This window comes from Scardinius erythrophthalmus (assembly GCF_964197995.2).
Source record: "Scardinius erythrophthalmus genome assembly, chromosome: 17".
Taxonomy (NCBI): Eukaryota; Metazoa; Chordata; class Actinopteri; order Cypriniformes; family Leuciscidae; genus Scardinius; species Scardinius erythrophthalmus.
The window spans coordinates 31,599,351-31,624,177 of NC_138237.1; the positions used below are offsets into that span (position 1 = coordinate 31,599,351).

The 24,827-nt window shown below is 37.6% G+C and overlaps 1 protein-coding gene across 1 annotated transcript in view; it reads left to right on the forward strand.

Annotated features, from left to right (window-relative positions):
• kif4 (kinesin family member 4) overlaps positions 1 to 20,906 on the forward strand; it is a 141,460-nt gene extending 120,554 nt beyond the window's left edge. Inside the window, exons 29-31 of the mRNA XM_081390432.1 lie at positions 17,065 to 17,187; positions 17,282 to 17,401; positions 20,446 to 20,906. Of these exons, the coding sequence (XP_081246558.1) occupies positions 17,065 to 17,187; positions 17,282 to 17,401; positions 20,446 to 20,646 (444 nt within the window). The 3' untranslated portion in view covers positions 20,647 to 20,906. The remainder of the gene's footprint in view (positions 1 to 17,064; positions 17,188 to 17,281; positions 17,402 to 20,445) is intronic.
• The last annotated feature ends 3,921 nt before the right edge of the window (positions 20,907 to 24,827 follow it).

The following is a 24,827-nucleotide window of genomic DNA, read 5'->3' on the forward strand; positions in this document are numbered from 1 at the left end:
TAACGCGCGATTAACGCAGCGCGTATTTTCTGTTTGACCCGTGGCCCAACCCCTAGTTGGAGAAATGGAGATACAGAGTGTTGCCAACTTAGCGACATTGCAGACCCCTTTAGCGATTTTGTTTCCCTTCAACAAAGCGCCCAAACCTTATTTAGTTTCTGAGAATCTACCGGTAATGCCGGTACTGCTCTCTCAGCACGCGCGCGCACCTCTCTCTCTCTCTCTCTCTCTCTCTCTCTCTCTCTCTCTCTCTCTCTCTCTCTCTCTCTCTCTCTCTCTCTCTCTCTCTCTCTCTCTCTCTCTCTCTCTCTCTCTCTCTCTCTCTCTCTCTCTCTCTCTCTCTCTCTCTCTCTCTCTCTCTCTCTCTCTCTCTCTCTCTCTCTCTCTCTCTCTCTCTCTCTCTCTCTCTCTCTCTCTCTCTCTCTCTCTCTCTGAGCGGATGCTGTGAGTGGGTGGAGTTTGCTGTGAGAGTGCTGCTGGTGTGAGTGCTGAGTACGGGCCGAGTGTGTTTGGACTCTGTGAGTGTGAGTGAATTTAATTTTCTTTCTTTCTGGCTTTTTTTCTGGTCTTTCTTTTTGTTTGTTGTTTTTGTGCGGTTTGGGGGGTTTGTTGTAGTTGTTTTGGGCCGCGTGCCACCTTACCGGGAGCATGACGGCCCCACACTCACGGTGTTGTTTGGGTTCATTAACCCGGCGTCACGGCGTGAAAGTGGCGTCCGCGGTTAGTGTGGAAAAGTGCTGTCTTGCAGTGGGAGAGGTAGTTGGGCATGAAAACATAATGTCTGCCTCTAGGATGAATAATGCCACTGTGGTATTTCTCAGTACTGTCGAAAAAGCCAATGAATTAGTTGAGGCAGGAATCGTTGTTGACGATCTGTTTAACCCTGTACTTCCGCTTTCTACACCTTCAAAGAAAGTCACGCTATCTAATGTACCGCCGTTTTTAAGTGATGAGATACTAGCTAAGGCTTTGTCTCGGTATGGAAAACTTGTCTCCCCCATTAAAAAGATCCCTATCGGTGGTGGTTCGCCTTTATTGAAGCATGTTGTTTCATTTAGGCGGTTCGTCTACATGGTAGTGAATGATGATGCTGATATGGATCTGTCTTTGCACTTTCGGGCGTATGATTATGATTACATCATTTACGTGACATCGGGAAACATGAAATGTTTTAGTTGTGGCCAAACTGGTCATTTAATTCGTGCTTGTCCCGGGAAAAATTCAAACAATGTGTCAGGTGGTGGTGACGTCAGAAGTGATGTTGTTGTTAGTGCTGAAGCAGGGCCGGTTGACGAGGCTCCGGGTGGGTCAGGGACAGGGTTACACGTCTCAGAGGCTACAAGTGATGTTGTTCCTGTGATCGCTGTAACTGAAGAATCTGCGCTTGAAAGTACAGTTTCTGGTGTTACATTAGTTGTGTCTAATGTTCAGGCGGGGGGAGCTGTTATTGAGACGGAGAAGCATTTAAACGATGCTCTCGATGTTGAGCTGCAGCCTACTGTGGAGAACATAGGTGACGTCATTCCAATGGAAACGGTGCAGGCAGATTTTAAAGTCCCGTTAAAGAGGAGGAAGCCTGGTAGAACTGGGATTGATAGACACGCGAAAAAATCAGATGCAAGTGAGTTGTATGATGACACGGAAAGTGATAGTGCATCATCTGATTCAAGTGTTTGTCTTTCTCAGAGTGATTTTTCTGGTCATTATGAGGTTGATGATATTAAACTGTTTCTTAGAGCTACTAAGAATAAGAGGGGTGTGTGCATTAATGATTTTTTTCCTAATACAGAGCAGTTTGTTGAGAATACTAAGGCTTTTATGATGGAGGGATCCTTTACAAATAAAGAGGTCTACAGGTTAAAAAAAATAGTGAGGAAACTTAACGCTGAGTGTAGTAATGAGGATAGGGGGGAAACCTAATTCCATGACTTTTGGTGGGTCTTTTCTGTGGGCATTGTTTTTCTTTTTTTTCTTTTCTTTAAGTATGTGTCACGCTAATGTTGCTACTCTGAATCTGAATGGTGCCAGAGATATGTATAGAAGAGCAGCATTATTTGAAGTAATTAATCAGAAAAAAATTGATGTTATGCTGTTACAAGAGACACATACTGATTTTAATAATGCTGCTGATTGGGCAGTGGAATGGAGTGGGGTTGCTGTTCTAAGTCACAATACCACAATTAGTGGTGGAGTTGCTGTTCTCTTTGCTAAGGGTTTCAGCCCACACTCTTATCAGGTTGAAGAGGTTATTAAAGGTAGACTTTTAAAAGTAAGAGCCTCTTTTGAAAATGTTGTCTTTGTTTTTATTTGTGTGTATATACCGACTTCAGCTGTTGAGAGGATGCTTTTTTTAAGTACTTTGTCTTCTGTCTTACAAAATGTTGCTGTTGATGAGTATTTAATTTTGGGTGGTGATTTTAATTGTACAGAGTCTAATTTGGACAGAAATCATGTGGAACCTCATGTACCCTCACGTCAGCGTCTTGTTCAGTTAAAAAAAACACATGAATTAATTGATATTTGGAGGCAGCTTAATGGAGAAAAAAGGCAATACACTTGGTCTCATGTTCGTGGTAATACATTTTCTTTAGCAAGACTGGATAAGTTTTATTTTTTTAAACATCATGGCAGTATTGTTGAGAGCTGTTCTATTATTCCATCAGGTCTTTCGGATCATAGTATGGTGCAGTGTGGTATCTGTTTAAATTCCATCAAGCCAAAGAGTGCCTATTGGCACTTAAATACCACTTTATTGGACGACAAGTGTTTTAGGGAAAGTTTTAAATATTTTTGGAGTATGTTTAAAACTACAAAGAATTCTTTTAGAACACTGCAGCAATGGTGGGACTTTGGGAAAGTCCAGATAAAGCAACTATGTCAACAATACTCTCAGAACGTCACTAGAGAGGTAACCCTGAGTTTGAGCTCCTTAGAGACTGATATTTTAAAATTGCAAGAATTGGCTCACTTGCCTGAGGTGGAGTCTCTTATAAAAAGTAAGAAGACTCAGTTATCTGACCTTTTAGGGGTTAAAACGCAGGGTGCTTTGGTCAGGTCACGGTTTCTAAGCATAAATGAAATGGATGCACCATCAAGGTTTTTCTTTAGCTTGGAAAGGAAAAATGGGCAGAACAGAGTTATTCATGCCTTACGGTCTGAATCTGGAGCATTGCTGACTGACCCTAAGGACATCCGTAAGAGAGCAGTCAATTTTTACGAGTCTTTATATAAAAATGAACTGGGTCCAGATTATAGGTGTGACAGTGATTTTTTTGAAAATCTTCCTCAAGTGGCGGAGGAAGTCAACGCAAAGATCTCAGGTGCTGTGACCATGGGGGAACTGGTTAAAGCCCTCCAAGGCATGGCGTTGGGAAAAGCACCAGGGATTGATGGTTTGCCTGTTGACTTTTATAAGTCCCTTTGGTCAGAGATTGGAGAGGACTTGCTAGAGGTGCTGAATGACAGTTTAGCCGGAGGGCTTCTGCCGTTGAGCTGCCGCAGAGCGGTTCTGACTCTCCTACCCAAGAAGGGTGATCTGACGGACATCAGGTGTTGGCGGCCGGTCTCCCTCCTGTGCGGCGACTACAAGCTGCTTTCTAAGGTCTTAGCTAATCGATTGGCAGAGGTAATGGACCAGGTAATTCATCCTGACCAGACATACTGCGTCCCCGGGAGGTCAATTTTTGATAATGTTTTTCTGATTCGTGATCTTCTTGATGTCTCTAAGAGGCTAAATTTAGATTATGGCTTAATATCATTAGATCAAGAGAAAGCCTTTGATCGCGTTGAGCACACTTATTTATGGAGAGTTCTGGAAGCCTTTGGTTTTTGCAAAACATTTATAGATCATGTGAAAGTTCTCTATAGTGACGTTCAGAGCATTCTCAAGGTTAACGGTGGTTTGTGTGCTCCCTTTAAAGCCTGCAGAGGTATTAGACAGGGGTGTTCCCTTTCTGGTATGCTCTATTCTTTGGCCATAGAGCCTTTATTACAGCAAATTAGGTTGAAACTTGAAGGCATTTCTTTGCCAACGTGTAATTGCAACTTTTCATTATCAGCGTATGCTGATGATTTAGTAGTTATGATTAGTAAACAAAGTGATGTGCAGGTTTTATTTGAATTGCTTGGAGATTTTAAAATATTGTCTTCTGCTAATGTAAATTGGAATAAGAGTGAAGCCCTTCTGATAGGAAGCTGGGAAAGTGGAAAACCACAACTCCCTTCTGGTTTACAGTGTGGGAAAGAAGGATTTCGATATTTGGGGGTTTTTCTGGGTGAGGAGACAGTAGTACAGAAAAACTGGGAAGGTTTAATCGAAAAAGTCAAAGGACGCCTAGACAAGTGGAAGTATCTGTCTCCAAAATTGTCATATAGAGGACGCATTTTAATTGTTAACAACTTGGTGGCGTCTTCCTTATGGCATAGGTTTGCCTGTGTAGATCCTCCTTTGCAATTACTTTTAAAAATTCAGACTCTCATGGTGAACTTTTTTTGGGATAGGTTACATTGGGTTTCACAAAATGTTTTGTTTTTGCCTAAGGAGGAGGGTGGCCAAGGGCTAATGCATCTTCAGAGCAGAATTGCAGCCTTTCGGTTGCAGTTTGTGCAAAGATTGCTGGATGGACCTTCAGACTGTAACTGGCGCGCTGTTTCATGCCTGATTCTACGGAGTTTTGCAGGTTTGGGACTGGACAAAGCACTTTTCCTGATGAATCCCCTAAAACTGGACATTTCTAAGTTGCCAATTTTTTATAGGAATACTTTTAAAGTTTGGAGACTCTTTGTTGTTCAACGTTCAGAAAACTCACCTTCTCTTTTCTGGTTACTGGAGGAGCCGTTAATCTATGGCGCTCGGTTGGATTTAACGGACAGTTCCTTTTTTCCTGGACTCAATAGGGTGCTGGTGGGACATGACGTTATCACTCTGAGTCAGCTACTGAACATTGTAGGACCAGACTTCAAGGATGAAGTAGCTCTAGCTCAACACTTGGGAATCAGGTCTATTCGTCTGGTTACCCAGTTGCTCATGAAATGGAAAGCTGCTCTTGAAACAACTGAAATGGAATTGTTAACCGAATATTGTGAAGGCTTTTGTGTTGCAAATCCCAAAGACTCTTTTCCTTGTTTATCTTTGTCCATAAATGTTGAAGGGATCACTTCCCCTTTTTTTAAAAATTCTGCATCTCTGTGTAAAGACTTTTTTTAAGTGCTGGTAAATCTTTGTACAGGTCTTGTGTTTTGGTGTTTAGCAAAAATGTCTTAAGTGCAAGAGTTGATACTCCCTGGCGTGCTGTTTTTAAACTGGATGAAGGCGTAAAGCCTGAGTGGAGGTCTTTGTATAAACCACCGTTGACCAAGAGAACAGGTGATTTACAATGGAAGATCATTCATGGCGCTGTTGCGGTTAACGCTTTTGTTTCAGTTTTAAACCCTGAGGTTGACTCTGGATGTCCTTTTTGCTCTACTAGAGAAACCATTTTTCATGTGTTCATGAATTGTTGTAGACTACAACCTTTGTTTGAAGTTGTAAGCGATGTTTTTATGAGGTGCAGTGAGACCTTTTCTCTGGAGACGTTTATTTTGGGGTACAAGTATGTGAGGAAAAAAAGTGTTGTCTGTCAGCTTCTGAATTTTGTTCTAGGCCAAGCAAAACTGGCCATTTATTTAAGTAGGAAAAAGAAAATAGAACAGAATCTAAATCAGAATATGGTTGCCTTGTTTTCTAACTTGGTAAAGTCAAGAGTTATGGTAGATTTTTTATATTATAAGTCTATTGATGATTTTGTTACATTTGAATGTATTTGGTGCTACAAGGAGGCTCTGTGCTCTGTTTTTGAGGGTGAATTGATTTTTGTGCTGTGAGTTTTTATTTATTTATTTATTTATTTATTTTTATTTTTTTTGTACATATATACTTTGGTGTAGAAGTCTATGGTAAATACTAGGTAATGTCTTGTATACTGTATTGTAATAAAAGTTTTGTTAAAAATCAAATCTCTCTCTCTCTCTCTCTCTCTCTCTCTCTCTCTCTCTCTCTCTCTCTCGGTGCATGCTGGGAGTGTTTGGGTGCGTGTGAGAGTGTTCACGAGTAGAGGGTGATTGAAAGTGGGTTTTCTACTGTTATTCTTTTTTTCTTTCTTATAACCTATGGGGATTATTTTAAAAGTAAGAACATAGGAAGTAAAGTGTATTAATTATTTATTTGGCGCGGCGTCGCCGGGAGGATTGTTGACGGAGTTGTGATGGCATCTCGGCCTGAGGGCGGAGAAGCGTCACCATCACTCCGTCATGGCGTCAGGTGCGAGGTTGAATCGAATGTGGCGGTGGAGGAAGTTTTATTATCAATTGGAGAACAAGTTGGATATGAGAACATCTCTTCGGCGTCAAGAATGAACAAGCTGTAGTGGTTTTCTTAGAGGAAAATTTGGTTAACCGTCTAGTAAGCAGTGGAACTCTTTGTTGCTATTTCTCCGCTAGTTAACCCGACCCGAAAGGTAATTATTTCAAACGTGCCTCCATTCATCCCTGATGACGAAATCGAGCGTGCACTTTTATGGTACGGCAAGTTTGCTAGTACGATAAAAAAAATTCCACTCGGATGCAAAAATACGGCTCTAAAACATGTAATGTCGTTTAGGAGACAGGTGGCAATGTTTCTTAAACAACCTGAATTGGATGTATCTTTTAGAGTTGCACATGAAGGGAAGACATACATGGTATATGCTAGTACAGGAAGCTTAAAGTGCTTTGAATGTGGAGATGTGGGACATAAAAGGTCTAAATGTCCACATAAGGCGGGTAATAGTGGTGTTAATAATGTTATACCGAATCCTGCTGCGGATTCAGAGGCCAGTGAATCTAATCGAAAGCAAACGATTCCCAATGTAATCCCTGTTGTGATGCCTACTCTTGATTCAGAGGCAGGGAATGAATCCAATGGGGAGCAAAAGATTCAAAATGAAACAAAAGAAAGTGATGGAAGTGTTGTTGCATCATGTAGTGGTGTAGAACATGGAAAAAGGATTTTTGACATGTCTGTTGTAGAACTTAAGGAAAGTCTTGGATCAGTAGGTAAGGAAAGTGAGGATGTTCAGACGAAAGAAGTGGTTAGTATGGAGGTGAACGAGTCGTTGAGTTGGACTGAGATGGTTGGAGAGGAAGAACTAAGGGATGAGGATACCCTTTCGGATATTTCTGAGATCGGTTCACAAAATATGGAAGAGATGTACTCTTTGGATGAGATTAATGACTTTTTGGATACAACATTTGGCAAAGTGGTAGAAGTGAAAGATTTTTTCCCAGATGTGGAAAAATTTGTTTTTTCAGTGAAAATACTGCAGCGTACAGCGAGTTATGATGCACTGAGCAAACAAAAGAGGTTTAGATTAAAGAAATTTATTACGAAATTGAGGAAAAATAAAGGGACATCTCTTTTTAAAAAGTAATGGAAAAAATGCACTGGGTGATTCTTATGTGTTGTCTTTTTCTCTTTCTGTCCCTGTCCACTTTATTTTCTAACCTTTCTATGGAGAACTTAAGAGTGGGCTCTTTAAATATAAATGGAGGAAGAGATAGGGCTAAATTTGCAGTGATATCTGAGTTCTTAAATATAAATCGGGTTAATATTGTATTTCTGCAAGAGACTCATAGCAATGAGGAGAATGAAATTGAGTGGAATAGATGGTGGGAAGGGAGGTTGGCATTAAGTCATGGGACAAACAATAGTGCAGGAGTAGCTATACTTTTTAAAAAAGGGTTGAATGTCAATATTTTACATACTGAAGAAATCGAAAAAGGAAGGGTACTATTACTAAAAATACAGTATGGGGAACATGTCTTTTGTTCTAGTGAATGTGTATGCTCCAAATAATGGGATGGAAAGAGTGAGGGTATTTGACCAATTAGATAAAACACTTCAAAATTTTGATGATGACACTTGGTTAATGTTAGGAGGGGACTGGAACTGTACTATTAATTGTTTAATTGATAGGAATGGTGAAGAGCCACATAGTCACTCTAATAAATTATTGTCTAATATAGTGGGGAAACATGATTTAATAGATGTATGGAGAAGAAGGAATATTGGAGTGAGACGGTATACATGGATTAAAGTTGTAGAAAATATCGTTCGTGGGGCTAGACTGGACAGGTTCTATTTAAGTAAGATGGTGGAAAATAGGGTAATGAGTGCATCAATATTGCCAAATGGTTTTTCTGATCATCATTTAATCATGTTTGATTTTAATATAAAGAAAACTTTAAGACCAAGGTATTATTGGCATTTCAATGAAAAAATGCTAAAAGATGCATTCTTTTGTGATAGTTTTAAGTTGTTTTGGGAGAAATGGAAAGAAAGAAAAAGTGATTTTGAAAACCTTAGTCAATGGTGGGATGTAGGCAAGGTACAAATTAAAGAGTTTTGTCAAAATGTTTCTTATTGTAACTCTACGAATGTGAAAAAAACTATACAACGCTTGCAAAAGGAAATTGAGTGTTTGGAAGAGGACTTGACAAACAATGAAAGAGCACAGGACAATGGTACATTTTTAAACAAGAAAAAGAAAGAACTTGGAAATTTGTTACAAGAACAAGTGAAAGGGGCACTTGTAAGATCAAGGATTTGTTCTATCAAAGACATGGATGCCCCAACTTCATATTTCTTTAATTTGGAAAAAAAGACAGTTCAGTATAAACAGATGCATTATCTTCGTTGCCAAAATGGGAATATAACAACAAATCCAGCTGAAATGAGGAAGTTGGCGATGGACTTTTATTCTGTGTTGTATAGTGCTGAGGAATGTGATCCTGACAGTGCAAAAGACTTACTTAAAGATTTACCACAGTTGGAGCAAGGAAAAAGTCAAGCTTTGGATAGCATAATTACATATGGAGAATTAACAGAAGCAGTACAGCAGTTGTCTATGGGGCGTTCTCCAGGAATTGATGGATTAACAGCTGAGTTCTATAAACATTTCTGGGGAATACTAGGGGAGGATTTGTATGAAGTTGTACTAGAATGTTTAGAAAATAAAGTACTTCCTGTTAGTTGTAGGAGGGCTGTAATCTCACTGTTACCAAAAAAAGGTGATTTAGGATTTTTAAAGAATTGGAGGCCAGTATCCTTGTTATGTTTAGATTACAAAATATTTTCAAAATCAATTGCAAATAGGCTTAAAAATGTTTTAGACTTTTTGATTCATAAGGATCAAACATATTGTATACCGAACCGATCAATAATGGACAATTTGTTTTTTCTAAGAGATGTGATTGATTGTGGTTGTGTAAATGATTCTAATTTGGGTGTCTTGTCAATAGACCAAGAAAAAGCCTTTGATAGGGTAGACCATGACTATCTTTTTAAAGTGTTAAAGAGCTTTGGAATCGGTGATCAATTCATTTCTTATGTTAAATTGTTATACTCTGATGTATCACTGTTAATCAAGGTTGGTGGAGGAATAAGTGCCCCAGTAGCAGTCAATAGAGGTGTTAGGCAGGGTTGTCCTCTTTCTGGGCAACTTTATAGTCTTGCAATTGAGCCTCTACTATGTAAATTAAGGAGAGATTTGGGTGGTTTTTCAATTACAGGCGTAAAGGAAACTTTTAAGGTGTATATGTCTGCTTATGCTGATGATGTAACTATTTGTATTTCAGGACAAAATGATGTAACAGCTTTGGAAACAAGCATTAGGCAATACGAGATGGCTTCCTCAGCTAAAGTTAACTGGGAGAAAAGTGAGGGGTTTATTATTGGCCGGTGGAGAGATACTGGACCTCCGAAACTTCCAGGAGGACTAATTTGGGGGAGGGAGGGTATAAAAGTGCTAGGTGTTTTTTTAGGAAAGGAAAGTTTTAAAATGAAGAATTGGGAGGGAATGCTGGAGACGGTAGTGGCTCGATTGTCTAAATGGAAATGGCTATTACCACATTTATCCTACAGAGGAAGAGTTCTGGTGGCAAACAATCTGGCAGCTTCTACGCTCTGGCACAAAGTCATTGTTCTGGAACCACCAAGTGAACTGATTTGTAACATACAGAGAAAAATTGTTGATTTTTTCTGGAGTGGCGAACACTGGACTCGGGCTGCAGTGCTTTAACTAACGGTACATGAAGGAGGTCAAGGTCTGGTGGACGTAATGAGTCGAATTGTTGCCTTTAGGCTGCAAGCAGTGCAGAAACTTCTCTATCAAGAGGATTTAGCATGGACACCGACGGCATGTGCATTCCTGCAGAAGGTTGAAAGTTTTGGACTAGATAAACACTTGTTTTTATTAAAAATGGACGGGTTGAGAATGGATAATCTCTCTTCTTTTTACAAATCAATGTTGCAAGCTTGGATTAAGGTTTTGAAGGTGGAGAGAAACTTGGATGAGCTTGGAGACTGGATTAATGAGGAACCACTGTTTCATAATCCGTTGATTCAGACCCGTTTTTTATCATCAGTAAGCATTCGGAGAACTCTTGTAAGGAATGGAGTCACTAAACTGGGTCATTTACTGGACAATGGCAGATGGAGTTCAGTAGATACTTTTAAAGAACTATCTGGTTTGTGCTCGATAAGAATTGCTTCAAAATTGAGAGATGAAATTTTTACTGCTTTGCCTAGCAGTTACAGAAACCTTGTTGCTGGGGGGAATGTACAACAGCGGAATGGAGGTTTTCCAAAGTTGAAAATTAGTCCTGCTGTCAGTGAAGAACAACGAGAGTTTGAAGGATCTATATTGACTTTTAAAACTCCGCAGCTGGAAGAGCTTGACGTTGCATCAAAAAAAGCATTGCTGTATGTTACAGTGAAAGTTGTTCACATGGACTCACTTAGCCGGCAGAGTTTCTCAAAGTGGACAGAGACAATGGAGCCAGACTTCCTAGTTAGAGATAGGTGGAGAGTCCTGTATAAGCCTCCCATCGAGAAGCGGACAGCCGATCTGCAGTGGAGGCTTATCCACAGGGCGATAGCTACGAACAGACATGTAGCACGCCTGAATCCAGCAGTGGGGGGGAATTGTAGTTTTTGTAATGATGAAGAAACCATAGAACAGTTGTTCTTAAGATGTTTGAGGCTTGGAAGTCTTTTTAAGTTGCTTGATGTTTGGTTTCAGGGTTTTGGTGAGGAGTTTTCCCACAAAGTTTTTATCGGGGGACTCAAATACAAAGTGCTTGATAGAGGAAAATTGTGTTTATTAAACTACTTAATTGGTACAGCAAAGCTTGCGATGTGGAAAACTAGGAAAAACAAGGAGCTTGAAATCGGTTCAATAGATGTAGAAATGATGTTGAAGTGTATGGTGAAAGGAAGGTTAAAAATCGAATTTTCATATTATAAGCTGATCAATAATGTTGAAAGTTTTTTACGAATTTGGGGTATAAATGATGTTTTATGTGTTATTGATGATGCAGATTTATTTTTTACTTTTTAATTTCTAGTTTTTAATGAATTGTTGTTGAGGTAAAATGATACAGGTAACAATGTTGTAAATCCTGGATTTAATGTAACAATAAAGATCTGTTCAACTCTCTCTCTCTCTCTCTCTCTCTCTCTCTCTCTCCCTCTCTCCCTCTCCCTCTCCCTCTCCCTCTCCCTCTCCCTCTCCCTCTCCCTCTCTCCCTCTCCCTCTCCCTCTCCCTCTCCCTCTCCCTCTCTCTCTCTCTCTCTCTCTCTCTCTCTCTCTCTCTCTCTCTCTCTCTCTCTCTCTCTCTCTCTCTCTCTCTCTCTCTCTGCGTCTCGCGCGGAGGAGCAGCTCTTTAATTCACAGATATTATGTTGCTTCTCTAATTTTACAAGTATAGCCGAAATCAGAGCACAGATATTGTCTTTATCTTATGTGTATTTGATTTCACCAGACGACGGCTCGATTATCAGAATTTTTGTGCAGATTAACTTAACATCTTAGAAGGAAGAGCTGGTTATGTCTTAATGGGTCGCGTTTCAGTCACCATTTCAAATTCATTCCGTTGACAACAGAAACAGTAAAATATACCAATGAAAACATTTTTATTGAGAATTTAGCTTCATCAAAATGGGCACAGAGAGAGACAAACTACAATGTAATAATAAATAATTAATGTAGCCTACATTTAGCATTTTTAGAAGAGCTGCCCCTGACGTCATGCAAAAATCTAAACATGTTTGTGTTAGTAAATTGCTCAGTGCAAAGAAAGAGAAGTAATGGTAATCTGGCATTTTTTGTTCTTTCTACATGTCTAATAGACATGAACAAGTTCTTTTGAAAAACATCTATGACCTTTGAAACATGTCTCCTCCTTATGCTCTATATTGACTATGGTTTCAATAATAAACATACATTTGCATAAAGCATCTATTTATCCATGCCCACGTTGATTAGAGTATTACAAACTTGAAAAGTATTAATTTAAGGTACATTTAGAACAAATAAAAAAATGTGCGATTAAATGCGATTAATCGCGAGTTAACTCATGACAATCATGCGATTAATCGCGAGTAAAAAAAAATTAATCGATTGACAGCCCTAATATATATATATATATATATATATATATATATATATATATATATATATATATATATATATATATATATATATATATATATATATATATATATATATATATATTAGGGGTGTAACGATTCATTTTAACAACGATTCGATTTGTATCGCTTATTCGTATTCGTGGTTGTCGATATGATTCAAGGACGATATTGGTTCATTTAGAACGATACGATCCGAAACGATTCAGTGACTTGAAATCGATTCAGTGACTTTTTAGCCAAAAATTATTGTAAGGGAATCAGGTATCAATTAATTATGGATATAAAGAAACAAGTAAACAACAATTAATGTCAAATGCATTCACATTTTATTTGAATAAAGTAGGACTGCACGATTATGACAAAAATCATAATTGTCGATTATTCCCTTGATATTGTAATTGTGATTATTAATTACGATTATCACAACATTGAATGATGTTTTGAATAGTTTGGCCATGGGACCCACATTTCCCCATGGTCATCAAGCCACGACCCACCTTTTTAGGAATTATATAACTTAGGCCTATTATAATACATTTGTTTACACAAAAATTGTTGACACACAAGTTCTGTCCCCCTTTACTTAACATAGAAATTTTTTTTGTAAGAATATGACAAATACTGCTAAACAGTAGGCACTGCGAGGTTAACCTATTAAATAGCAGTCCCAAACTAGTTTTTGTTAATGCAATCTTGGTATGAGCCACCACAGTCATATAAAAATATACAAAATAACCAATAAGTGGCATTTTGTTATGGAAACAAACAACAATTAGGCTACCATGGTGATACACAATACTTAGAAGAACTTAACTTACTAATTTACGACGTTGCATGCTCGTATTTCTTTTGCGCTTTAGTGAAGTGATACAGCGTGCGCCGGCGCATTTGCGCGTGCAACTGAAGAGTGCGCACTGCGCACTACTGCAGTATAGCGACTGAGAGGACAGGAAAGTCCGTTTTTCTGAGGTGAGAGACTTTGCGCTGCTTGTTGTCTTTGCGCTGCTGCTGGCGCGTCACGCATGGCGACGACGTCACAGATAGGCAGACTGAATCGAGTAACGTTTAATGACTTTATCGTTAAAAGTGCTAAGAAAGAACATCCACATAAAGTCTGACGTGCTTAAATCTAATGTGTTATTTCCTAGTATCGATACAATCGATTCATTACCTTTTAAAACGATGTAACGATATATGTCTTCCGGAAGGCCAACTTGCCGAGCACAGATCGATGTAGTTGGATCATAGGAATATAAATCGATACATCGTAAATCGTATATATAAATAAAATGTGTAAAGGGCTTCAAAAGTTCAGTGCTGGGTGGATTACTTGCTTTACTTGGTTACTGATTCCAAATTACGTGACAAATATTGTGGTTGGTAACGTAGAAAGAAAATATATTCTATTCTTTATCAACAACATAAAGTGCATTTAATACTAAATTGTCAGGGTTTCTCAGACTGGGGTTTGTGGTGGAACTGCAGGGGTTTTTGAGTTTAATGAAAAGCTATTAAGTAATTAAAGCATACAAATTTCAGGGAGTACTTCAAGTAAATATATTAGGTTTTATATGTAAAATAAAATCAGGTTCAGCTGATGAAAACGTTGGGGAATCCCTTTATTGCATGGAAATATGAAATGTCATCATTTTATAACTGATTTTATCCTATAAGGGTAAATTTATTTTTAGCAAATTTTCTGAAACTTCACACATTCAAATGCATTTTCACTTTTCTGAACAGTACTGAAAAGGTCATGGTGTTTGAAAAAAACATTTCCATTTCATCTTGCGTTACTATATTTCATTTGGAACTCGCATGTGAAAGCCAAAAACTTGAAACAAATTCTGATGCAACTTCACCGCCTGGAAAGTATTAGTGTTTCAAAAAACGAAAAAAAAAAAAAAAAAAAAGACTTTGTTTCTTTCTTGGAATTCCAAATCAATTATTGTAGCACAAGTGAAAATCAACACTACTACTTTTCAGGGTGCACCCCATACTTTCCACAAGTAATTTGACTTTGACTAGTCATTGAGGCCAATAGGCAATGGCATTTGACCTTTGGTTGTAGTATGGATCACATCTTCCAAACTGCTGTATTTTGCAAAAAAATACGTCATCTGCAAAAACTTACAGCACTACAGGTGTAATTCAAGTCAGTGCGGAGATCAAGTCAGACACGAAGATGTCAAAGTGTGTGTACATTTAACAAGGATCTTCAAAAAAAGAGTTCAAGTTATGCGCAGTAAGTTGTGAAAAAAGAACTTGTGGTATCGTGCTGAATGACACATACCAGAAGCTCTCTCAGACAGTCCAGAATTCACTTCTCTTTGCACCTCAATGGTCAAATACAGACACCGTTTTCAAAATGCCCATCATGTGGAGTATCACACGTAAATAGACGGTTATGGCTAAAACCGGATATCTGTTAGTATACTGTATTACTGGTAGACCCAAGCATTCAGTCTTAAAGTGACAGCAGCCTTTAACATTGACACAGACATGTATTTATCAAGCGATAAAAGATGTAAAATAAATGTATACATGTTAAATAAACCTACTGTACCTGGAAAAAAGTGTCGTGCCCCCCCCCCCCCCCATATTTGTCAGTTTGTAATTTGCTTCATTCTTTTTTATATAGGCCTAATAAAAAATAAAATAACAATTGTATATATCGTTATCATGATTTTTTTTTTTTTTTTTTTTACTTTTTTAATGCACTTTTTTTTGTTGAAGGCATACAAAGTTCGTTACATTCTTTCAGCAGTCAGTTATAGGCCTTATATACTGTAGGCTCAAAGATGGCCAAATTAAAATATTTTTAGGTTAACAATTTATTTATCTTAAGTTATATTGTTCGTTGTTGGAATGTTAAATATTTTTAAGTGTTAAATAAATATTTTTAAATTGTAGTTTTGTATTTGATTTTTCTTTTCTTTGAAAAGCACATTTTGACTGATTTATGCATTGGTGAAAAATTGACAAAATAAATAGAAAAAAAAAAAGCGAAAAAAAATCTCATTCAGTCTTCGGCCAAGTGTTTCATTATATTTCGGTGCATCCCAAGATATTTTTTATTAATTCTTTTAATTTATATGCATTTTCTGGTCTAAAACTCAACTTGACAGTTAAGTTCATTTTCGCAGCTTATTGCGCTTAAACGTAGAAATGCACACACAAATTTTCAAAATGCCCGTCTTAAGTATCCTCGTAAACCAGGCTAGTTCTGTCTTAAGTGAACACAAATAGTTGAGAAAGAAAACGTATCAGTATATTGGATCAGTGCAATCACTAGACCTACTTTAAAAAAGACCTTTCATTTGTATATTTATTCTATTGTATCTGTGCTACGGCTTGTAATTTTATTTCTTATTTTACTGATTGTTTACTGACTGTTTATGAATTCATTTCAAAATTTGAAATCAAGCTTCCTTGTGCGGTGTAAGCTATTGCATAAAAAATAACCCCTTTGTAAAAAAAAAACATGCATAGAGTGAGCAAACATTTAGGATTTAGGTGAGATAATAGAGAATTTCAATTTCCAAAATAAACTTCAGGCACTGGTTTAATTGATATTTAAATTACAGTATTTAAATTACAATACTTGGCATTTGGGCATTCAGTCATGTGACATTGTTCTCTGCCTAAAGTAAAGTCTGGCACAGTTGCTGCTTGTACTTATTTTTTAAAGGTCCCGTTCTTCGTGATCCCATGTTTCAAACTTTAGTTAGTGTGTAATGTTGTTGTTAGAGTATAAATAATATCTGTAAAATTATAAAGCTCAAAGTTCAATGCCAAGCGAGATATTTTATTTAACAGAAGTCGCCTACAGTGAACAGCCGGTTCGGACTACGGGGACTTGCGCTCCCACGGAGAAGAGGAAGAGTTGCGTTTGTAGAGTGTGTTTGTCGCCATGTCGTCGAGACGCTGTTATTTTCATCCCGGAGTCCAATCACCTTTGTTTGGCCTTCCCAGGGACGCTGTACTTAGAGATCAATGGTTACAATTTATGCGCATGCGCATGCATCTCCACGTTATGGTAAGAGGCGTGACCTTTCCGGGCAATGTGCGCTAAGCTGCTGTCGAATCACAACACAGGAACTGCTGGCACAATCAGAACTCGTTACGTATTTCTGAAGGAGGGACTTCATAGAACAAGGAAGTCATCAGCCCATTCTTAGGACAGTGAAAACAGCGGTATACAGATAAGTAAATTGTGTGAAAAATAGTTTTTTTACACGCGAAACATGAACACATGTTATATTGCACACTGTAAACACAATCAAAGCTTCAAAAACACACGAAAAACGGGACTTTTAAATAGCATTAAAAGTCATTCATTTTAGTTGATTTTAGATATGCTATACTAAATTTGAACGTAAAATAAGAATAAAAATTCATGTATACATAGACTTTCGTGGAGCATTGTGTCATGAATATTGTTTCAAGTCGTGGACATTTCTTAGTAAAAATCTGAATGAACCCTGTAATTAAACATTTATTTTGTGACTTTGCTTTTTTAGCGAGCCATTTGTGTATGATTCTGTCTCCTCTAGTGTGCATGTCGGGGCCGCTGTGTGAACAAGCTTTGTCGCTGCCGCAAGGGAAAAATTACATGTGGAGAGAACTGTCTCTGTGACCCTGACAAATGTCGCAATATGGAGAACCGCAACAATGTGGTTAGTAGAATGTTCTTTTAAAGAGCCAGGGGTTGTCGGTTTACCCTGTGAATGACCATGTCCTTATCTTATTTTTTTCTGCCATTGTCCTCAGGATCACACCGATAAAAGTGAAGTGTCTAAAGAGCCTGCTGTCGTCCCTGAGGACCCTACAGCAGTCAGTTCTCTAGATTCTACATTTTTCAGACCTCCTAGTGTGCCACCTACTAAAAAGGTAAGACCAAGGGTGACATTTTTGGTCTTTTACCAATTCTCTTTCTGAAGGAATGCTTTATACCATATGGAAATGCAGAAAATATGGCAGAATAAGAAAAAGCAGACCTTTTAATCTTTGCGTAAATTAGAATTCATACATAAGGATTGTATGAATTTGTATGAATACACAATCTTCTATTGTGAACATGTTTTTAATCTTTAAATGAAATAGTCAAAAATGTCACTGTGGTTCAACTGTCAAAAACGGGGGGGGGGGGGGGGGGGTAACTGGATTATCAGCAGACCTTGATTATTGCACAATATGGATCTCAACCCTATAATATTACAGTGGAAACTATATTTGAAAAAAATCTTTATCCAGGGTTCCCACGGGTCCTTGAAATCCTATCTATATATGTAAATATAAATAAATATATAAATATGTGTGTGTTGTTTCCACACACATTCAGGATAATGTTTGATTTATGTACTTTGCTGTGTTTAGTAATTGTAGGTTTGTGCAAGTTGATTTAGGTTTTTCGGCATCTCCATGGGGTCCTGTTCGGCTTGACTTGTCTGAAATGAAACGGGCTCTTTGTTGTTGCTCTGTGCCCATACTACACTGAAGAAAGAAGAATAATTCATAGTGTAATATATATAATAGAAAATATATGATAGAATTATATGGACACGTTTTGTAAGAATCGCCCTTCAATCTGATTGTTTACTTTGCTGGATATAGCAAATTATGACAAAATGAATGTTAAACAAGATAAATGGCGTATGCTTAATTTTACAATTTCATAATTATTCGCGATTAATCACACAACAAGAGTGTGATTTAATCCAATGGAAAAAAATATATAGATTGACAGCACTCATAAAAACAATATTTTATGTTTATTACAAATTATGCATGTGTATACAATTGCAATCGGAATTATTCAACCCCCATTGCAAAGCAGGTTTATTGGCAAAGTTTACAGTCTTTCAGCTGTTTGCAATGAACAAATCAATCAAAAGTCATTGAAATAACTCAACACAAAAAATGTTTCAAGTGGTTTCCCCAAATTTAACTGAAAATGCAACTTTTAATGACTTCTGCAGTTTGAAAATCTACCCCCTGGATCTACCCTCCCTCACAACAGCACAAATCTGCAAAAAAAAGGTGTTGTCTCAAGCACACCTGATGCAACTAATCAAGGGCTTCATTAGTTGCACCAGTTGTGCTTGAGCTAAAACACACAAAATATCTGAACTGGCTAGGTTTGAAAACAAGGAACAGGATACAAAAAGATAGTGAAGGCACTAAATATTCCTAGAGACACAGTTGAAAGCCTAGTTTGCAAGTTTTGAGATTCTGTTCTGTGAAGCGACGAAACAAAACTGGAACTTTTCGGCCCTCTGGATGTCTGGAGAAAGAATGAAGCTGAAAATAACCCCACTCTGTTTACAGTTAAGCATGGTGATAACTTTGTGATGTTCTGGGGCTGCTTTGGTTCCTCTGGCACTGGAAACCTTCTGCGTTTGGAAGGCAAGATGGATTTGTTGAAGTATCAAGAAATCCTAGGAGAAAACGTCTGTGAAGAAGCTGAAGCTTGGGCACCATTGGACCTTCCAACAGGACAATGATCCCAATCATACCTCAAATTCTACCAAGGCTTGGTTTCAGAAAAAGTCCTGGAAGATTCTACAGTGGCCATCACAGTCAGGGGGACTTTATAAATAAGCTGAAAATGTAGGCTGGTGGCAAATAACAAATAATAATAACAGGCAGAAGCAAATAACATGGATTATCAACCCAGTAGCTCACAGTTGATCTGTCTTTAAAGGTTTATAAGTTATCATTAAAAATCAATTTCCCTGTAGAGAAACGGAATGGGGTTTTAAATACAAAAAAGCCCCTCATGGACGACTCCTGCAGACACAAAATAAAACAAACAAAACACAACGTAAAGTCCAGGCCTGGTCCTCTCGTCCTTCACTGTTGCCGCTCCTACTTTTATGCTTCCGAAACTCCTCTGTGAGAGATACAAGACCGGTGCGTCGCTCAGTTGGCGCTCATCAGTAATCACACCATTCGTCCTGCTCACCACACATGCTGTGTGATTTTTATTTATTTAGAGGAGACTAAAATGCTAATTGTGTTTAGTCAAAGTACGACAATTTATGAGAATGGTGTATTTTTACTACAGACTCGTGTTAGCGTCAGTCGGGTGTTTGAAATAACTTCCTTTTGTGAACTGATATGGTTTCCTGTTACAGAATGAGGCAGAAATTATATTTTATACTCTGCCCGGACAAAAAAAAAAGTTGCTGTTTGATTTTAAATTGGCAAATGAGTCTGTTTGGATCATCGTTGCAGTGATTATTATGTTTATATAATGTTATGTGTTTGGAAACAATTCTTCTAAAAGTGTGTAGCTTTACATTTCTTAAACAACCATGTAGGAAGACGCATCAGGGCCATATTCCGAGATGACAATGTCAAGATTCATCAGGCTCAAATTGTGAAAGAATGGTTGGGAGGAGCATGAAGAATCATTTTCACACATGAATTGTCTCCTCTGAGTCCAGAGCTTAAATTCATTGAAAGTCTTTGGGATGTGCTGGAGGAGACTTTACAAAGTGCTGCACTCTTGCATCATCAATACAAGAGCTTGACCAAAATTTTATACACCTCTTGATGGAAATGACATCGCAACATTTCCATGAAGAGGTGCATCACTGGACTACATGGAGTGGGCAGGGTTTATGACCTACACTTCAGTCAGCCACCAGGGGGCGATTGAAATGCGTCTGCTTCACTTTCAGGACTTGTGCGGCACACTTGGTTACACCACACAACATTGTCATTAAATTTAACGTTTTGTTTAAAGATTTTTTCTTTTTCTTTATCTTGGCCATTCTTTTTTTCATTGACCCTGAAAGTAACGGCATACTGCTTCAAGAATGTCATGAATAATTATGTCAAGGTAATTGGGAGTAAATTATGACGTGTAGTAGGCTATTCCTTTAAAGTTACTCTTGATTAAACACACTTGTTTGCTGTATCATAAACAGGAGATTGGAGACATGGGCTGCCTGCCTGCTAATCTGAAGCTTGAAAAAAAGCCAGTCGCTGCTGAAAATGAGAGTGACAGCGATGACTCTGAAGCGATGAACAACACTTCCAGCTTCCTCCGGAGGAACAAGAGAGGCCTAAATAACTTCAAAAACAGCTTCTTCTCTGGCTGCACACCCATCCGTGAAGAACATTTGTAGTACAGTAGTAGAATGTAATAGTGCTAATTATCTTGTCGTCTTGTCTTTTTCATGTGATTTAAATGTATACATTTGTTTGTTAAATTGGTAGTTTATCATTAATGGTAATTCATTTGAATTAATGGTTAATGCACTAACTAACAATATGAGCTGCACACATCAGGAGTAATTTTATCGACTTTTAAGCAATTTGCCTGTACTTTTGCCAAAGTTATGGTTGTAAATTTTATTTCTATTAAAAGTCTGTTGACTTAATTTTTATTTTTGTGGTGTTCATTTCTTAACATATTGCTGTTAAAATATCTAAAAACACAATTCCTTTTTAAATTCTGCCTGGAAAAAGGATGTTTTAGTCAAGTCACCTTTATTTATATAGCGCTTTTTACAATACAGACTGCATCAAAGCAGCTTCACAGTGATAACATGAAAATAATACAACAAAGTTTGTTTCTAGAAGAAAATTGCATCATCGTCCTCAAGTAAGGCAGATCAATAATATTGTTGCATATTAAATGTCCCCAACTAAGCAAGCCAAAGCGACAGTGGCAAGGAATCAAAACTCCATCAGGTGACAGAATGGAGAAAAAAACCTTGGGAGAAACCAGGCTCAGTCGGGGGGCCTGTTCTCCTCTGGCCAACGAACGAACAGTGTATGATTGATTCAGGCACTATTACAGGTCAGAAGTCAGATTGGATCAGAACATTCAGAACATTTATCCAGTTTAATCTGGTTGGAAGTCTGAGTCATCACGCTGGTATGGAGATGAGTTTGTTGAGGATCAGTGCCTAATGCTGTAATCAGTTTTAGAATGCTGTAATGTTATGCATGGTTAATTCCAATATTACATTGTTGGTGACGGGTGCATATTTTATCCAAGTGCTGCAGACTTTTTCTGCTCGGGTGAAAAATTAGTATAGACTCACTTTGAAGGAGGGACTTGAGCCATATCTACAGACAGTGTTGGGGATCACAGTTAGAGGCCACTATGCTCAAATTGGAAGTTCGATCAGTTGGCAGAGTTTACTGAAGACTAGAGCTGGGTAAAAGTTTCGATTTCTCAATTTTAGTCTATTCTCCTTTTGAAGAACCGATATCGATTCTTAAATCTCAAGAATCCATCTTTCAGTCAGTGCTGTTTTCAGTTGATAAATTAACTAAAATGAACAGCGATGACTCTGAAGCGATGAACAACACTTCCAGCTTCCTCCGGAGGAACAAGAGAGGCCTAAAAAACTTAAAAAACAGCTGCTTCTCTGGCTGCACACCCATCCGTGAAGAACATTTGTAGTACAGTAGTAGAATGTAATAGTTACGCCTGCTAATTATCTTGTCGACTTGTCTTTTTCATGTGGTTTAAATGTAAACGTTTGTTTGTTAAATTGGTAGTTTATCATTTATGGGAATTCATTTGAATTAATGGTTAATGCACTAACTAACAATATGAGCTGCACATGTCATGAGTAATTTTATAGATTTTTTAGACTTTTATGCAATTTTCCTGTATGACATTTGAAAGTCTCAATAAGCTTTGTGATTTGTTACTTCTGAACTGACGTTTTGGCAAAATAGATCTTATAGCGCCTTCAGTTCAAGTGAAGCATCAGTAAAATAGTTTCATGAAGAATGCAAATAGTTTGGGATGTCCCCTAAAATAACCATTTATTTTATATTTTTTATTAGAAATGGTCTTTATAGGCCTCTGAAATATAGTGTAATGTCACATCTTCAAAACACTGCAGTAAAATGGTGTTATAAGAGGTATGCATACACTCTTAAAGAAAATGGTTCTGAAAGGTATCAAGTTAGGGTTCTTCGGCTTGTAACAATAGCAGAACCCTTTTTGGTGCTAAATAAAACCCTTTTTATTAGGTTCCATAAATAACCTTTAACCTTTATTGGTGCATAAATTGGAGTAATGTCATATATCTCCAAAACCCTGCAGTGAAATGGTTTGATATGAGGTATACAGACAGTAGCCTATAGGATGTCCGATATAAGAACTGACCATTTTTTCCCCCTACTTGTTAGGTCTTTAGGTCGCTGCAGTGAAATGGTTTCATATGTTGTTTGGATATAATTTGGAACATTGCATGCAAGAATAACTGCGTCAGTAATGCATATATAGTAAAATAAACATACATTTGAGAGTAACTGTCATTTATTATTTAATAAATTGGAACAGTCAAATCAAATGTAAAATTTTCACTTAATTTTCACTACCGTATTGGCTCACAAAATATTCCATAATTTAAAGCCCATAGCATTTGAAGAGAATGACTTGCAGTCACACAACCAACTCTAAAGTCTTCATACAGGTGTCAACAAACCTTTGCAAAATATGCACACCTTTTATATTATTTATATTTATTAAAATAAACAACCGCAGTCAAATGAAACCATAAGTTATTGATATTTTCAATGTAATAAGACACAAGCCTGTTCAATCGTGTTTGCTCCTATTTATTGTAAACGGCGCTTTCAGCCATTAGATCTTTTAGACCAAAAGTGTGAATAGCCCATTCAGTGAAATATTGATACATTCTCGTGTACTTAACATTTATTCTCAGAACTATAATATATATTCATTTCCCACTGAATATGCGATCTGAAGAGCTTTGAAATTAATTGATGCTTGAATTGAACAAAAAGTAGTACACTGGAAAAAGTGATAAAGTATCAAAGTCAGATAACATCTCCAAAATGTTAAATACCTTTTGACTAGTAAACAAAAGTCCAAATCATAGTCTCTGCTGCACCAATTTAACTGATATAAATAGTGTAGAACATTGCATAGAAACTGTGTCTATTCCTCGTTTAGTGAGATCAAATCATAAATCTACTGCAGGATCTAGAAAAAATCTAATTGTTATTAAACCAGAAAATGTTGCTATTGGTAATCAAAAACAATTTTTAAAGCTAGGTCTTCTAAACATTAGATCACTCACACCTAAGGCAGTTATTGTAAATGAAATAGTCACAGATAATAGCTTCGATGTACTTTGCCTTACTGAAACCTGGCTTAAACCAAATGATTATTTCGGTTTAAATGAGTCTACTCCATCAGGATACTCCTATAAGCACGAGCCCCGTCTGAATGGTCGTGGCGGCGGTGTTGCAACAATCTATAGAGATTTTCTCAATGTTACTCAGAAAACGGGTTATAAGTTTATTTCATTTGAAGTACTTGTACTAAATGTTACGCTCTTAGATGTTCGAAAAACATCCCTATTATCTCTAGCCTTGGCTACCGTATATAGACCGCCTGGGCCTTACGCTGATTTCCTAAAAGAGTTTGCAGATTTTCTCTCAGACCTATTAGTTAACTTCGATAAAGCATTAATTGTTGGAGACTTTAATATCCATGTAGATAATCAAAATGATGCGTTAGGGGCTGCGTTTACAGATTTATTAAACTCCTTTGGGGTCAAGCAAAACATTACCGGACCGACTCATCGATTTAATCATACACTCGATTTAATTATATCACATGGAACCGATCCAACCGATATAGATATCATTCCACAAAGTGACGATGTCACTGACCATTACATGGTAACTTGCATATTACGTACTCCTGTAATATATCATGCTGCGCCGCGTTATCGATTAGGCAGAACAATCCTTCCATCCACCATAGATAATTTTTCAAACAGCTTATCGGATCTGTCTCAGCTGCTCAGTGAACCCAAACAAACAGATGAACTTGAGGAATTAACTAGCACTATGAGCACCATTCTCTCTGGATCATTGGATATTGTTGCGCCCATTAGATTAAAAAAGGTCAGAGAGAAAAGTAAAGCACCATGGTACAACAGTACTACGCGTGTTCTAAAGAGAGAAACCCGTAATTTAGAGCGTAAATGGAAACAAACCAACTTAGAGGTCTTTAGAATCGCATGGAAAGACAGTATGTCACGTTATAAAAAGGCCCTAAAAGCGGCCAGGGCTGAGCATCTACGCAAACTAATAGAAAACAACCATAACAATCCTAAGTTCTTATTTAACACCGTGGCGAGACTAACAAATAAACAGATGTCTCCTGAACAAAGTATTCCATTACAGTTTAGTAGTAATGATTTCATGAAGTTCTTCACTGAGAAAATAGAAAACATCAGAACCACAATTGTAAACGTTCAATCCTCAATCGCGCCTTATAATTCAGCCTCAATTATCACGCCGC